The sequence below is a fragment of the Gopherus flavomarginatus genome, chromosome 12 (genome assembly GCF_025201925.1).
Source record: "Gopherus flavomarginatus isolate rGopFla2 chromosome 12, rGopFla2.mat.asm, whole genome shotgun sequence".
Lineage (NCBI taxonomy): Eukaryota > Metazoa > Chordata > Testudines > Testudinidae > Gopherus > Gopherus flavomarginatus.
Window position 1 is genome coordinate 52,890,693 of NC_066628.1, and position 17,714 is coordinate 52,908,406.

The 17,714-nt window shown below is 43.2% G+C and overlaps 1 protein-coding gene across 4 annotated transcripts in view; it reads left to right on the forward strand.

Moving 5' to 3' along the window:
- Positions 1–17,714, forward strand: part of SLC16A3 (solute carrier family 16 member 3) — a 29,396-nt gene that overhangs the window by 8,537 nt on the left and 3,145 nt on the right. For all 4 annotated transcript variants that reach the window (XM_050919982.1, XM_050919983.1, XM_050919980.1 and 1 more), the window contains 3 exons: positions 14,116–14,358; positions 14,782–14,925; positions 15,312–16,079. In XM_050919982.1, the coding sequence (XP_050775939.1) occupies positions 14,136–14,358; positions 14,782–14,925; positions 15,312–16,079 (1,135 nt within the window). In that variant the 5' untranslated portion in view covers positions 14,116–14,135. The remainder of the gene's footprint in view (positions 1–14,115; positions 14,359–14,781; positions 14,926–15,311; positions 16,080–17,714) is intronic.

The following is a 17,714-nucleotide window of genomic DNA, read 5'->3' on the forward strand; positions in this document are numbered from 1 at the left end:
GAGAACTACCCCTGATTTCAGTTATTGTTCCTACAAATTTCAGAAAAATCCATTATTCTGCCCAGCTTTTTGTAACCCAGGCAAACTGGAAGGAGCTACTGTCCCTCGCTGGTTAGTCCAGACAAATGAATAGCACGTTTGCTGGGAACGTAGGCAGCCCCTAGGTACACATCAGGATTGCCCTACCTCTGCTCTTCCCGCATTGAACCAGACCTTCCCTTGAGCTAGCCATCTGCTCCTCGCAAAGTTAGATCTACATAGGGGCACAGTTCTGGGAACAGTGAGCCTTGCTCAGTCACATCTCCCCCATCTGCTGGAAGCTGCTGTCCCTGCATCAGCAGTGAACACCTGGGCGGCAGGGAGCCTCTGTTGTTGAGAGAGAGCAGGAGGGGGAGCCAAAGGACTGACAGTGAATAAGAAAAAAGGAATGAGTTTGACAGAGCAAGGGGAAGATCAGTTTAGGGATGGAAAAGGGACAGTATAGCAAGGGGAAAAAGTAGTAACAGGATCAAAAAACAAACAGAAAATCTAGGAGAGAGGAGATCAGAGACACAAGGTGAGACCATAGGAAATGTTTCTTTTCTAAAGGTGTTGGGCATCCAGCTACAGAGAAGAGAGGGGCCGATACTGGGAGAAAAAGGTAAAAGGAATTGAGTGGTATAAGGATTATTTTCTTCTACCCTGATTTTTACTGTAAACTGTTCAGTTTTATTTTGAAAGGAGAGAAGGTGAGGTGGGGATAGCTCAGCTTAGGAGAGAGTAGTTGAGACGTCTCCCTCCACCCCTTCCCCTATTGCCAAAGCCAGTATAACTGCTTGGAGGGCCAGGCAGGCTAGTGTTTTATGTGCTTGACTTTTGGCCACTTGTTTCCTTGGTCAAGCAGTGGGGGTAGGGAGACCTGGCCCCTACCACTCCACCAGGTGCCTGGGGGAATTGATTCCTGAACAGGGGACATTCTAAACATGGAGTCTAAATCCACTGCCCTGGGCTACCTCCTACCAGAGTCCTTTCAGTTTGGGGTACGGCCCCATTGTCCAATTTGCTGGGGTGGCTTGCCTCCCGTGGTGCCCTCTCATGGATATTCGGTGGCACCCTGCCACTTTCCCAGGCTCCTTCAGGCAGGGCATCTATAAGTTTGGTACAGCCAAACCACGATATCTATGGGGTGTGATCATCCAGTTACCTCATTTGCCAGAGATTCTTAGGTCTCCTTCACAGCATCCCTTTGCTGGTAGACAGAATGTGCTCCCTGGTGGCTGCCAAGTGAGTGGGCCTTCCAATCAGATGGGGCAGTAGCCAGCTCCTACCTCTTCACCAGTCAGCTCTGAACTGGACCATGCTCTCTCCTTTTCTACCCCCTCTAGGCCTGACATTGGCTGCGGGTATAATAGGTGGGCTAGCTGGGCCCAAAGGCTGTCCTTAATCTGTGCCACGCTGGTGGACAGTTTCTTCATTTCATCACACCCTGCTATGCCCACCTTTCTGACCCACACATAAGAATGGTCATTCTTGGTCAGACCAAAGGTCCATCTAGCTCTATATCCTATCTTCTGACAGTGGCCAATGCCAGCTGCTTCTGAGGGAATGAACAGGTGAATCATCAAGTTCTCCATCCCCTGTCACCCATTCCCAGCTTCTGGCAAACAGAGGCTAGGGACATCATCCCCGCCCATCCTAGCTAATAGCCATTAATGGACCTATCCTCCATGATAATCACACACAATCTGTTCTCTTCACCATCCTCCCTTACCGCGTCATAAGTGTCCTTTATTTTCCCTTTGAAGAGCTTATCATCCCTTCCTCCCCTCCTCAAGTGTTCTGCCATAATCTGGTGTTCACCTTTGATAAAGGGCAGGTGAGGAGAAGTGCATATAGTGGTCCAGGAAAAGTCTGTAGCTGCTTGCAGGTGGCTCAACTGTCAGACCACCACCTGCATCACTACTTGATTGAAACTTCTCTGACACTCCTTGGATCTGATTTTACATGCAGAAGACCAGGCTTGAAGACAGGAGGTCCTCACTAGGAGGCTTCAGTGGGTAAGGGAAGGGCTGGATGGCAACATGTGACAGGCCTGCTTGCAAGTAGTACCTTTGCTCAGTCAAGTTGCTGTTTGTTTCACTGGCTCAACAGCCAGGCAAGCAGGGAAATAAAACTATTTCCAGGACGTGGCCTGTATTTTATTTATTAGTACAGCCTTCTCACGTCACTGTTGGCACACAGGACAGTAATAAGTCTCTTCCATCCGTCTCTGTCATTAGCAGCTGCTTCCATCTGCTCTATGGTCTTGAGAGCGAATATTCTGCACCCCTCCATCTTATAAGGGGCCTTCTTAAGGCTTTTCTTGGCTGTTTTGTTTCCCTACACCAGGTGGTTTTCACTTGACAGCTTCAGGTGGGAGTTTGTGTCTTGCATCCAGAGTACATGCCACAATTTGTCCAACACTTCCTTCTAATTCTAATGAAAACAAGCTGCAGGTTGGTAATTTCTTGGATCTCTTTGCTGGTAAAGTCTCTCCATTCAATGCCTAGATTCTTTCAAAGGCAATATTTTCAAAGGCATCTCATTTTCTAACTTTTTAATAGATCTCCAACTCCCATAGCCATATGTTAGCACTGAGATTATATTTTAATTAAAAATTCTTTTATGTTTTGGTACTGTATATATTTGATTTCCATGTGTTGTTGAGTGTAGTGAATACTATGGATGCCTTTCTTAACCTTGATGTCACTTCTTTCTTGAGATCTCTGTTGGCTATTATGGTGCTGCCCAGGTAAATGAACTGTTCTACTTTCTTGAAGTTTTTTGCCTTTCAGTATGATGTTGCTGCTTGACATCTAGGTTTCAAGGATGTTTGTTTTGGCATAACTGATTTTGAGCCTTGCTTTGGCCTGCTGTTTTTGCCAACGTTTCTGGCTTTGTAGCTTTTTGCGGGTGTTATTGAATTGAATAATTTACTTAGCAAAGTCTAGGCCTTCTAAACATTTGCCATCTACCCATGCTAGGCCAGTGTTTGTGTTGCTAATACATTTCTTCATCTGCCAGACTATGGCAATGCCAACCAACAGGAGAGCAAGAATGCAGCCCTGTTTTATACCTGTGTCTAGCTGAACCATGCTGTTGTCTGAGTGTTCACTTTTGCAGTAGACTTTGTGTCACTGTACATAGGCTGATGATGTTGATGACTTTAGAATATTCCACAATGCATGCCTAATGCAGGTTGTCACATGCTTTTTGAAAATCAATTAAAATGATAGAGGGAGCTTGCCATTCTAGACACCCTTCAATGATGTCCTTAACATGAAAATCTGGTTTTATACAGATCTCTTTGGCCTGGTCTTCCCCAGCTTTGAATCCACTGCCTCTTTCATCCTGTGTAGTACCACACTACAGAAAACTTTCCCTACAACAGAGACGCCTCTCCAGTTTCTACAGTCATTAGGATTACCGTTTTGGGGTATTCTGACAATTATCCTATGTTTTCACTGGCCACAAGGGTTCTCTTTTTCTCCCCTAAACTTCCTTGAACAGCTTTGTCAGTTTCATTAGGGTGTTAGTGTGCAGTGCTTTTAGCATTGCTGCTGTGATTTTTATCATTTCTCAACACTTCTGTTGTTTTTCAGCTTTTTGATTCCAGCCTGACATATATGTTGGACCAATGTTTATGTCAAGTTGACCAGATTTGCCTGTTTAACTGAATTCTGATGGTGAGGTAGAGCTTGTCTCAGGACTTATTTGAAATGCTCCACTCATCTGTTGTTCTGTTCTACTTCAGTTGTAAGCTTTTCTCCATCTTTATTTTTTTATTGGCCCATTTCATGTTTTGAAATTTCCACACAGGATTTTAGACAATAGGAAACCACGGAGTTGTTTACCAATCACAGCAGCAATTTCACCTTCAGCTGCTAGGTCTTCAACATATCTCCATTTATTTTTCATTGTGTTTTTTCACTGTTTTGTTTGCTTTCTTGTACTCCTCCTTTTACTTTTTGCAATATTTAGTTGGTCTTAGCATTTGGGACTTTTCCCTTTCAGTGCTTTTCTTTCCTCTATGAGATGCCACATCTCTTGGTTTATCCAATTCTTGCTGTCTATTTTAATATCTAACTGTGATGGTTGCCGCTTGAATCACTTTCTCTGAGGATGTCCCATTTTTCTTCAGTGTTAGTAAATATTAATCTTTTTTTTTTAATGTTAAACACTCATTATTTCTTGGCTAAACATCTCGGAATCTTTTCTGTGTTAGCTACAAGTTCTGGCTAAACGACATTAAAGAGTTTTATTTGGGATAAATTAATGTCGTTGTCCTACAAGGCTTTTATTTTATTATCCTGAACTTTAGCTGACCCTAGTGTGTTGTTAGTAAGCTGAAAGTTTTCTATAGTGTGTTCATGTGGTGTTAAATAACAGACTGTGTGTCCTTTTAACTCTAAACTTGTGATGCTTCGGGAAATGTCCAGATGTCAAGAAAGGAACCACTTGTAACTGATATGGGGCAGGTGTTTCTGAGGTTAATCAAATTATCTATCAAAGGATGCTTTTATCTTATAAAAAATTACTCTAACTCAATGGTCTCCAACCTTTTTATGCCCAAGATAACTTTTTGAATTTAAGAGCAACCCAGGATCTACCCCAGCCCTGCCCTGCTCACTCCATTCTCCCCCCCCCCGCCATTGCTTGTTGTGATGAAGTGGGACTGTTCTTAATGTTTCCTCTGAATACTGTGTGGGTGCCTCAGTTTCCCCTATGCATTTCTTAAGTCTCCAGTGTGCATAGATGGCCAATACTTTGTATCCTGGCAACAAATCGCTGGGGCCCTTGCCCCCTGCAAGGGGATGGCTGAAGGTGAACAAAGAGATCAGGTGACCTCCTAGCCCAGGAAAGAGACAAAGGCCAGAAAGGAGGGGCTGGAGGGAGTTTCAGTCTGGGGCTCGCTGGGGATGGGAAGTGAGTGCAGACGGGGTTGTCTGGCTTGCTGGGTCCAAGAATGGACCTGGCTGAGGGGTCACATTCACTGTATCTACAAGCTCTGTTTTAGACCGTTTTCCTGTCATCTAATAAACCTCTGTTTTACTCGCTGTCTAAGAGTCACATCTGACTGTGAAGTGGGGGTGCAGGACCCTCTGGCTTCCCCAGGACCCTGCCTGGGCGGACTCGCTGTGGGAAGCGCACGGAGGGGCATATGCTGAATGCTTCAAGATCAGACCCAGGAAGGTGAAGCCGTGTGAGCTTCTTGCCCTGAAGACAGTCTGCTCCATGGGATAGGAGGCTCCCCAAAGTCCTGACTGGCTTTGTGGGGAGCAGTTCCAGAGCATCGCTTGAGGATCCTGTGACACTCGCTGTCCCCCACCCTCACTCACTTTCACTGGGCTGGGGTTGGGATTCATGAGGGGGTGCAGGCTCTGGGCTGGGACCAAGGGGTTTGCAGTGTGGGAGGGGGCACTGGTCTGAGGCCAAGGGGTTTGGGGTGCACAAGTGGGCTTGGGGCAGGGGATTGGGGTTCAGGAGAGGGTGTCACTCTGGCTGGTGGTGTGGGCTCTGGGGTGGGGCTGGAATGGGGTTGCAGTACAGGAGGAGGTTTGGGGTGTGGGCTCCAGGTGGGAGCTTGGGTGTGGGAGAGGGCTCAGGGCTTGGACAGGGTTGGGGTGCAGGTGGGGGTGCAGGCTCCAGGAGGGAGCTTGGGTGCAGGAGGGGATTCTGGGCTGGGGTTGGGGTGCAGAAGGGGGTGCGGGGTGTAGGCTCTGTCTGGGAGGCGCTTACCTCAGGCAGCTCCTAGTTGGCAGTGCAGCAGGGCTAAGGCAGGCTCCCTGCCTGCCCTGGCTCTGCTCTGCTCCGCTCCCCAAGGTGACCAGCAGCTCTGGTCCCTAGGCAGAGGGGTCTGGCAGCTCTGCATGTTGCCTGCTTCTGTAGACACTGCCCCCACAGCTCCCATTGACCACGGGTTCCCAGCCAATGGGAGCTGCGGAGCCAGTGCTGGGGGCGAGAGCAGTGTGCAGAGCTTCCCTGATCGCCCCTCCGCGTAGTGGCTGCAGGGACGAGCTGGTGCTCGCGGCTGCTACCCCGTGGGGCAGCACCAAGGCTGGGATGTCCAGCCTATGGTACGGAGGCTTGCCACAGGCCAGATTAAAAGAAGCAGTGGGCCAGCGGTTCCCCACCCCTACTCTAGGTGGTAGTAATCCCTCGGGTTCTGCCTGCTAACCTCCTGATCCATACGGAAATTGACTCTTGGAACACAGGTAAGTATTTAACAAATTGTTTGTTAAAGATGTGGGTTTACAGACACCAGACCTCTGTTCGGCATAGTCAGGTGGCGTAACCTGACCAGCAGATAGCTCCAATAAATTGGGAGAGAGTGTATGCTAAAGCAATTGACCAATCAATACATAGCCATGTGAACTGTTGATTGGTTACTTTGTTTACCTAACAACACAGAGCCTGAGCTGTTGTTAGTTTAACCTAATCAACCAGCCAAGAACTGTTTACCTGAAAACAGTTACCTTTCACGTGAATCATAACCATAAGTAGGATCCTGAGACGTGCATACCTCAGGTCAGGAGTCCCTTCTGCGTATTGCAGACTTACAGAGGTTACACAGCGGACAGCTTGATTGATGGCTCTAGGCTGCATTTACTCTACTGGCCATGTTCCTGGTAGCACAGCCTACATTCCACTGCTTTGCTTTTCTTTCCCAACAACTGGGCCTGCCTTATGTTGCCCCTGTCTTTCAGGCATCATTCCCATCATTGGCTCACCAGTCCTCAAAGGAAGATATTACTTATGGTTATATTTCATTTCAGGGCCTATTTACACATTTGTTATCACACTTCTAATTTGCTGAACAAGTTCATTTCAATTCTCATTTTCTCTTGAACGCTTCACAATCTAAAATACATTATTTTGGTCCAAAAACACATGAAAAGCATAACTGACAAACAAACAATTTGTAAAAAGAATGAGGAGTACTTGTGGCACCTTAGAGACTAACATATTTATTTGAGCGTAAGCTTTCATCGGCTAAAACCCACTTCATCTGATGCTTGCAGTGGAAAATACAGTAGGAAGATATATATATTACACACACACACAGAGGACATGAAAAAATGGGTGTTGCCATACAAACTATAACGAGAGTAATCAGTTAAGGTGGGCTATTAGCAGCAGGAGGAAAACAGAACTTTTGTAGTGATAATCAGGATGGCCGATTTCCAACAGTTTTGTTGTTTTTGCTGATACAGACTAACATGGCTACCACTCTGAAACCAATCTGTATACTACATAGTACAACTAAGGATGTAACATTACGTTCAGAACTCCTTTTGTGGTAGGTGATCATCCCAAACCGATTCACTCCAACTATGCTGTCAAACATTTTTAATAATTTCAATTTGTTTCACAATTTTTCCATTAACCATATTCAGTTTTACCTAAATACCTTCAATTACACTTGAGGCATTTATAGATCTTATCTTTATCCTCATCACTGTATTCCTCTGTCAGAGCATATCCCTGTATAATTGACATCTTTAGGAATTTGGTTTGAAATCTGACACATGAGGCATTAGGTGAATTTTTTCCCCCACAGAATCTGTCTTAATGAGTGCTACTCCCTCTGAGCTTACAAGTGGCACTACAACCTGAATAGATGAGATGTTTCTTCTCTTGTTTGAAGCATTCTTATTCCCCCCTGTCAATCTGTTCTCACTGATGCCCAGGATTTCAAGGTCATAGTTGTCCATCTCCCTCACAATCTTTGATACCTTTGATGTTTAGAACATTGTTCTCTTGTTTCAGTAACTGACTTAGAAGTGTTTTCTTGCTGCCAAATTCAAATATTTTGGGGTCCTGGCTTCCAGAGACTGCTTTCGCTAGGAACCCTCATGCAGCACAACTCGGGTCAGCAGCATCCTCTACTGAGCTGCCATTTTTACCAGAATGGTAGCCTGGTTCCATTTCTGTCAATGAGGTTTTTTTAGATAGAGGGCTGGGGAAAAAAAACTACATAGGTTTTATACAAATGAAATACCAAAACACACTGTGACTCACTATGTAGCATTCTTATCCGTCATACAGTGAAGCAAAACCAAAGAAGTAAGAATACCTGTATTCCACCTACAATATGAATGCAATGAACAGTTCTGGTAGTTGGGCTTCTGCCCATGCAACTGTGGATCAGAATAAGTTTACAGGTACATGCTGGTCCTGATGTAAGTGAGCAGCTGGCACAAAGTGTGAACACATGGATGGATGCTCATGTTTCTGCAGGGAACAGGTATTCTTTCAGCTAAGCATAGAATTCCAGATTTTGAGACTGGGAACGTTACGCATATCAGTTGCAGCAATACTGTATCTTTTGTTTGCATAATGGGTGTCGAATGCTTCACTCTGATGGGCTTATCCCTGGCAAAGTATCCTGTGGTCTAATTCTGATCTCAGTGTAACTGAGTACAGAATTTGGCCCTTATATTTTATTCTTGCGTACACTGGCAGAGCCTGACAGAGTGTTTGGGGCACGAAGTTGAGGGTTTTGGCAGCTGGCTTTGGGAATGAATTTGGAGTTATACTGTGTAAAGGCAAGGCACTGATCTGTTGGCAGAGACTTCAATTGGCAGGTGGACTGTATTTGAAGTCACTAGCTTCTTCCTACATACCTTCTTTTACAATGTTTCCCTGGATTGAAAGCAAAACATTTTCTTAACACAGACGCAGGCACCGACTCTCTAAAGTGCTGGGGGGGAGGTGTGCTCGACCCTCTGACTCTGCCCCAAGCTCTGCTCCCACTCTACTCCTTCCCCCCCAAGGCCCCACCCTGCTTCTTCCTGCCCCACCTCTTTCCACCAGTTCTGCCCCATCCCCTGCCCCAGAGTCTCCTGCATGCCATGAAACAGCTGATCTACAGAGCCAGCCAGTAGGCAGAGGCAGTGGGGGGAACTGATTGGGGGGGGCCTTCTGGTGGGTGCTCAGCACCCAAAATTTTTTCCCAGTGAGTGCTCCAGCCACGGACCACCACGTGTTTTTAAGTTGAGTATCTAGATACTACAGCACATGGGGAAGGGAGAGAATAGAAAAAGTCGTCTCTTCTGTTACTTTCTGTCATTTGTAAACTTGAGTTCCTGTAAAAATGTCATGATGGAAACAATACTTTTTCCTGCAGTTACTTCACTCTACGTGCACACCAAAGTCCTGAAGACACTGGAATCAGGAAGCTAACTTATCTAGCAGATGTACTGGAAATACAAACCAACTTTGACTATTTGTTCAAGAAGAATATTTTGGTAGAAACCTATATGATAAATGGAACAAATTCCAAATCACCTAATTTTGCGACAAAATAAATGAATGGCAATATATTTACTGAAACAGAATGGTGTATGGTTTTATTAAGCAAAAGTATTAAACCAACAAGTTTAAATACATTAATGAATTTTAACTTGCTGTGCAAAATTAATTATCAGTAAAGTCAACAGGAGTGAAGAGACTATACGTACCCCAGTGTCAGGGAGCCAGGCATGTGCTGGAATTTAAATTTCATTGCTTTTGGAGAGGCCCTGGGGCTGCAGGAGCTCGCTGTCCCTGCCTGGTGTTCTGGGCCCTCACTGATTATTGTGGGAGGGAGGGGGAGAGTGTTCCCCTGCTTGTCCCTTGTGCATGGCCCTGAGTGACGTACATCTTTGGTATCCTAGTGTCTCCAGAACTTCTTTTTGGACACATGAGATTTCTCAGTGTGTGTTTATATTTAATGCCTTGTTCTGCCTTTTTCTTCTAGATTAGAGAGTCCTTTATTACCCATGCAGGTACTTATACACTGTTAAGTAATGTATCAGTCTTTTTTGATAAAATAAACAGATTGAGTCCTTTAAGTCTTTCACTATAAGGCATTTTGTTTTCTTTCTTCCACAAAGGATTCTTTAATTTTTCAATTTATATTCCAGATGGAAATTCCATTCCAAAATTTCAGAGTTAAGTGTGTAAGACAAACTTAATGGGACTACTCACAGTAGTAAAAGTTCAGCACATTTTAGTGTTTGAAGGATCAGGGGCTTATTCTCCTAAATAAAAGTGACTAAACATTCAAAAGGTATTGAGGAAGCACATTCCTTTAAAAATATTGGCATCCATGTTTCTTGGGGTTTTATGATTCACAGCCTGTTTGTATTATACTGGTTTTAGGGTCTAGATACACAACTTCCTGAACACCAGATATCTGTTGCAATTGAATTCCCCCCCACCCACCAAAAAAGGGGATGGGGTGCGGGGGACTGTGGTGCTAGCTTTCCCTTAAAGAACAGACCTGTGAAATAGATCAGTGGTGATTGCTGCCAGGTTTATTTCTGGAACATGAATGTTAAATTATTTCTTCCAAGTAGCAGAGTGCTGGTCTAAATGTCATAGAAAGGACACTAATTTCAGACTAAGAATGATGATGTATTCAGCACGCAGCTGTCTAGACAGCAAGTCTGTGCCAAAAAGATAGCTAGGCTTACACACTCTGGTTTTGAAGTTCATTTATCAGGAATAAGGCACGGTGAGCCAAGTACAAAATGCATAATGGATCAGAAATCACTGTTGTCTCATATTTCATAAGAGAACAGAAGTATTGCTTAGTAATAGGTATCTTACCTCTCTGGCATGCAGATTCCTCCACCACTTCAGATTTCCTTTGCCTGGTAGGGTGATTTGGTGGGTGGGCGATTTTTTTGAGTGATATGTCCAAATAAGTGTAGGGCCCCACCCCCAAAGGGAGGTCTGACCAGTCTTTCACTCTAGGAAAATGGAGACGAAACACTACTTCAGTCTTTTTCTGTGGTCTAAGGCTTTCTCTTTTTAAGCTCTCCCACCATGGCTGGAGGCATTTCCACACCTCTTCTGCGTGGTGTATAGGAGAGTCTGCCAGCATTGCTAATCCCTAGCTTTCAAAAATCATTAATTAGGCCCCAAAATAATGAGATTTGGGAGAGAAAACAAAAAAAAAAAAAAAAGGAAATGTTGGGTCTTATTTGCCGTCTAGGTTTTGAGCCATTAGCCTTTTTGTTTTCAAGCTTTTCTCTGCAATTATGACAGCTATAAACATACTCTTTGAAATTAAAAGTTGAGATTCTGACATTCGATTCCCAGAACCGTGGCTTTAAGAAAAACACTAGCTATCACATGACTCTCAATAAAATCATGACAGTTGGCAACCCACCCTCTAGGTTAGACTCTATGAAGCTGCTGTCCACTCCACCTAAAAAATAATTCCTGCTTCACTTATCTCCAAAGCACTTGCTTGCCATCCTCCTAAGCCTCTCCCCCAACCCTTTCCTCAATCTTCTTCCAGATAGATTCCCTCAAGAGTCTCCTCCATCAGCTCCCATCAATGGGTTTCTTACCCGGGTCTCCCTCACACTGAGCGGAGCATAATAGCCCTGTAGCTCCCCGGAAGCCTTTTTTAAAAACTGCTGTCATATGACTTTTCGTGCAACTACAAGTCCCAGAATGCCTGTCCTTAAAGAGACCAGGTGAGTAAGGTAATATCGTTTATTGGACCAACTTTTGTTCAAAAGCTTTTCTCTCTCTCTCAACAGAAGGATGTGTCTTGCATCAACAGAAGTTTGACCAATGAAAGATGTTACCTCACCCAGCTCGTCTCTCTAATATACTGCACCTAAAATGGATACAGATATACTGCATGTCCTTAAAGAGTCAGAACTAGGAGGAAGAATGGGCTGGACCTATGCCTGCCTTTAAAAGAATAACTTGCCCTGAGACATGCATATAAAACAAACTCCTATGGGAAAGCTATTTAGGGCTAGAAAGTTTCAGTATATTGTTTTAGTAGGATACTAAATTCAGGTGTCTGAACACTTTTTTGGACTGAGCTAGTTTCCATCTTCTTTATTAATTGGCTCTTTAGCTTTGTTAGCTTGAATTTTGTGAAGTGCAATGATGCTGATAGTATATATTGTAGCTTATCTGACATTTATCTCAAAATTTCTGTCATAATTTGAATGTTAAGAGGGTTATTGTGTCTTCAGCATAATCTGCTGGCATATTTTGAGCACTTGTATGTAAGATCATATGCCACTTACCCCAAGCAGGCCCATATAATGCAATAATACCATACAAGATAAATTATAGTTTTACTGTGACTTTCCCTTGAGAGTGGGCACTCTGACAGTTCACCTGAATGGAAATCTATTTGGTGACAAGGTTTTTTTTTAAGTGGGTACTAATGAATTCAAATTAATTAATGAACCACTGAGGTACCTCAAGTATTCTAACAAGAGGCTCCCACAAAAAGTCTTTCCCCTATCCAGTGATTAAACCCAATGTATGAGGGAGGAAGGCAGAATTCTGCAGAGAGAATGGGCAGCGGGACTGAATTATGTATTTTTGTTGTTTTTTTTCCCCCATTTAAACAAAATTCCTTATCATAACCATAACCAAGGAGGGAGACAGTATGACTAGGCAAACTTTTATTAGGTGTCCGTCACTTACAATGGTTGTATTTTATTCCTGAAATACTGTGGATTCTGATAGTGTTGCATAATGTTCTCCTTGTGCAGTTTGATTTTTTTCCCTAAAGAGATTAGTGAGACTGTCAGGGAAATGGAATAGTGCAAAAAAAGCCATGCTACATGTCCTTAAGGAGCCTAGCCTGAGTGAACGGATATATTTAAAACAAAACAAAAAAAACCCTTAGCTAAAAATGAATGAAACAAGTGGATGTCATAGTCTTGTATGATGAAGCTGATGTGACAAAAATAAAAATCAGCGGCTTGCTCAGTGCGTACTATGCCCACAGCTGCACCTGCTCTTGTTCCAGCTCTGCTCCAACTTGCTACCAGTCCCTGTTGCAGCCCCTGTTCCCCTCTGCTTCTCACTTCTGGTTTCAATCTCCAGCTCTGCCTCTGGTTTATGCTTCTGGTTGACTTTCCAGCTCTGGCATTTGGCTTCTATCCCTGTGGCATTGACCCTTGGCTCATTCCTGAACTTTGCCCACCCTGGACCCAGCTGTAACCAGCAGGAAAAATGCTCATTTCAACCACTAGGCCTGACAGCCCCAAGGCCTGGTTGACTACAGTATTATCTGCACTTTACAGATAGACACTTGAGTCATAAAGAGTTTAAGTGACATGCCCAATGTCACAGAGGCAGTGTCTGGCAGAATTAAGAACTGAATCCAGATCTGAGTCTCAGCCCAGTACCTTACCCACAGGCCCTCTCTCCTTTCAAACTCTCGATGCTTCTTTGTAACAGTTGACAGCATCACTGTTCATCCTCTCACTCACTCTCAGGCCCATAATCTGAGATCGGTGAGTATGGGGAGGCAGTTTCTTCCTTCAATCCTACTGAAGAATCACAGTTGCTATGATAACTGTTTGTTTTTTCTTCTTTGAAAATTGCCTGCAGGTGTGTCACCAATATAGGTTGATCTGTCTATCTAATCTATTGTATTTCTCTTCCCTTGCACCCATTACCATTGTATCTGAGTGCCTCAAAAGTTATATAAAGTATTTATCCTAACAACATCCATGTGAGGTACTAGCATGCCCATTTTACAGATGAGGAAGTGAGGCACAGAGTGACTTGTCCAAGATCACACAGGAAGTCTGTGGCAGAGCAGAGGCTTTAACCCTGGTCTCCCAAATGCTAGGCTACTGCCCTAAGCACTGAACCACCCTTCCTCGCTAGCATCAAGGTCTTGTAAGGTCATTGACAAACAGTCCTTGCAGTATAAGGAAAGCAGAGTTTCCTGTGTAGTAAGTGGGCTTAACGTGTTTATGATATGCAAAGAGAAACAAAGAAATGCTGAATTTATCTTAGTTCTATATAAAATGATAGTTTTGGTTGAAATCCTCTGTATTTTAACTTCAGGGGATCTGTGATGTATATCCATTTAAAATTCTACCAAATAATTACATTTCTGCATAATGGCTACAGATTTTCTGTTTATTAGGAAAACAAACAAACAAACAAAAAAAACTCTGTTCCCAAATCTTCAGCCACTATATTTAGAATGTTCTCAGGTTTCATGTGTCTGCATATACAACACCTCCTTCCTGTGGAATAAACTTGAGTGGATTATCATTTTGATATGTATCTATGGATTCTAGTAACTGTATTTTTATTATTTCTTAGGCAACCCATTCAGTTTCACTATGGGAGCTGTGGTGGTTGATGATGCTCCATCTGGTGTCAAAGCCCCTGATGGGGGTTGGGGCTGGGCCGTTCTCTTTGGAGGGTTTGTCATCACTGGATTTTCCTATGCCTTTCCAAAGGCTGTTAGTGTCTTCTTTAAAGAGCTTATCCGGGAGTTTGGTGTTGGATACAGTGACACAGCATGGATCTCCTCCATTCTACTAGCTATGCTTTATGGAACAGGTAAATTATATCTGTTTTAAAAACAGTGTAGTCTGGGACGCAAACAGACAAATAAAATTCACATTAGAAGGAAAGGTCTTAAGTTCCTATAGTTAATCTGCATGCAAAACAGGCATTTTGAAAAAATTAACTATGGAGCAACATATGAATTGTCAGTTCCCTGGGTACATCCATCATGTCTATAAAGAGAAAGTCTCTGTAACTTCCTTTTCATCATCCTCAGTAGAAAAAGAAAGTTTCACAGCATTCTGCAGCTGCAAAGTGCTAAGTATGGAGAGTTAACAGAGAGGAGATGGTGCCATCAGAGTTGCTTGAAGATGTGCACGAAGCGTGGGAAGAAATGCAAATATATAGATTAAATCAACAGAGAAATTGGATTGTCCTGGTTACTGTATCAAGCATATTCTCCTTCCTCTTGCTCAGGTCCCCTGTGTAGCATGTGTGTCAATTGGTTTGGCTGTCGTCCAGTTATGCTGGTTGGAGGGCTCTTTGCTTCGCTGGGGATGGTGACAGCTTCCTTCTGTACCAGCATCATTCAGATCTATCTCACTGCAGGTGTCATTACTGGTAAGTAGATGTGAGTGACTGACAATATGCAGGTTAGCTCCGTCTCAGATTCTGATGTTAGCACTGGTATCAATGGCAAACACCGAAAGCATTAGATCCTCAATAATGGGCCTCTCTGAAGAACCCAAATCAACCTGGAAGGAACTAGCCAGACTAGTTCTAACAAATGTTAATTCTTCTGTTATGTTAGCCATTGCATGCAGGAATAATATTACAATGGAACATTTTTAATGTTTTTTTATTATTCTGGAATCTTTCCTCCAGTTGACAAAAGAGAAGCCTGACCGTTTTTGTTCATATTTGTGAATCAAAGAATGTTGTAACTGTAGAGATTTTTATATAGACACTGCAGCTGAGGCCTGACTTTTGTGTGCTCTCTGTTTTAGGTTTGGGTCTGGCACTCAACTTCCAGCCATCGCTCATCATGTTAAATCGCTACTTTGACAAACGCCGCCCTTTAGCTAATGGGCTTGCTGCTGCTGGAAGCCCTGTGTTTCTTTGTACCCTCTCTCCACTGGGGCAAATACTGCAACATGAGTATGGCTGGCGAGGGGGATTTCTTATACTGGGCGGAATGCTGCTCAACTGCTGTGTTTGTGGGGCATTAATGAGGCCGTTGGAGCCTCCTAAGAAATCTGAAGCTGCCAAAGAACTCACTGAGAAGAAAACAAAGAAAAAGCTTCTGGATTTCAGTGTCTTTAAAGATGGTGGTTTTTTAGTCTACACTGTGGCTGCCTCCATCATGGTGCTGGGCCTCTTTGTGCCTCCAGTCTTTGTGGTGAGCTATGCCAAGGATTTGGGATATCCAGATACTAAATCAGCTTTTCTTCTGAGCATTCTTGGATTCGTTGATATCTTTGCCCGGCCTATTTGTGGAGTGATAGCTGGTCTGAAGTGGGTCAGACCACACTGTATTTATCTCTTTAGTTTTGCTATGATTTTTAATGGTTTTACAGATCTCATGGGTTCCATGTCTACCAATTATGGTGGCCTGGCAGTCTTCTGCATTTTCTTTGGCATTTCCTATGGAATGGTAGGTGCTCTTCAGTTTGAAGTTCTCATGGCTATTGTTGGTACTCAGAAGTTTTCCAGTGCCATTGGCTTGGTGCTTCTGGCTGAAGCTGTAGCGGTTCTAATCGGTCCACCATCAGCAGGTAAATATTCCATTCAATTAAGAGTTTAACACCATTTGTGTTGTTCAACCAGTGGTGCCTACTTATGTGTGTTGTGAGACAAGAGGTAGAAAGCCAAGTAATATCAGTCACCCAACTAGTAAACACCATTGATCTAACAATGCACAGAGTCACGTAACTTATTGCTGTTAGAATTAGAGATGGGTCTAAGACAGAAAGTTAACAACTTTTGTAAAGTTCCGACCTGTTTGGATCTGGGGGTTTATTCAGGCCCATCTCTGAAATCTCTCTCCCTATTTAAAAACCCAGTGGAACAGATTCTACCTTCCCATAGGAAATTTGAAGGAGGAGGAAAACTTCACAAGGTGAATAATTAGTGTCATGAAAAAAACTCTATCATGAAGAGGGATTGAAAATATTGTGATTGTTACTTTAGAAAGGAAACAAGAGCTGATGTGGTAAAAGAGGGAGGACAGAAGCTCTCAATATCTCATCATACAAGAACAAAGGTAAATTAAAAGGAAGTGGGAAATTGAAAACTGATCAAAGGAAATTATTTTTTCACACAACACTTAGAATCATAGAATATCAGGGTTGGAAGGGACCTCAGAAGGTCATCTAGTACAACCCCCTGCTCAAAGCAGGACCAATCCCCAACTAAATCATCCCAGCCAGGGCTTTGTCACGCTTGACCTTAAAAACCTCTAAGGAAGGAGAGTCCACCTCCCTAGGTAACCCATTCCAGTGCATTATCCTTTTCTATCTAATGTCATCCGCCCGCCCGCCTCTGTGCAAGCCCATGCAGAGTGCTCTGCACAGTCCCACCAATTAGGTGACAGTGACATGTATTAAAAATAATTTTTTAAACAAATATGGTAGTGACTTCATGCAATATAACTTCAATCTACAGTTTATTTTATTTGTAAGATGGGTTTTTTTGGGGGTGGAGTGGGGGAATGTATTCTTTAATTTAGTCTCTTGTAAAATGAGAGAACCTTTCCAAGCAGCTGAGGGTCCAATCACCACTTCAATAATACGCCTACTGCTGGGTCCACCTGAATTTAATTGAATTAAGAAGCTGAATTGTGAGACAGTTCTGTGCTCCAGATTTTGCTCGCTAAGTGAAAGACAAACCTAAAAGCATATGAAATGCAGCACTTGGGTGGAAGAGAAAATGCTATCAGGAGTGAAAAGAGGCAGGTGTAAGTAGTACAGGCTTTATCTGCCCATGCAAATAGTTTTATTTTGAAATGTATCAATAGCTGCCTTGAGTCATAGTCAGTTCTATCCCATCTTATTGTGATTTTTGTTTTGTGTTTGTTGTTTTGCAAGTTTCAGGACATTTAAACAATACAGTATATTTTAAAGTTGACATTATAACAAGAGAGCATTCCTAAACCCTATTCTACAAGCTGAAAAATGTGTTAAAATACTCCCCTAATAAGTATATTTATGTTTGATGATGACAAGTTATTGCTATTAAATGCCTTAAAATGCATTTACTGTAAAAACACAAGCATCTACTAATTTTGAAGCGTATTTTTAAAAGACAGTCTTCTCGCTGTTTGTGCCTACATATTGGAGCCACATAATTGTGGGAACAACTTCTGACACATGGTTGTATAAGATCATGATCACTTAGACAAGTTAGATGTC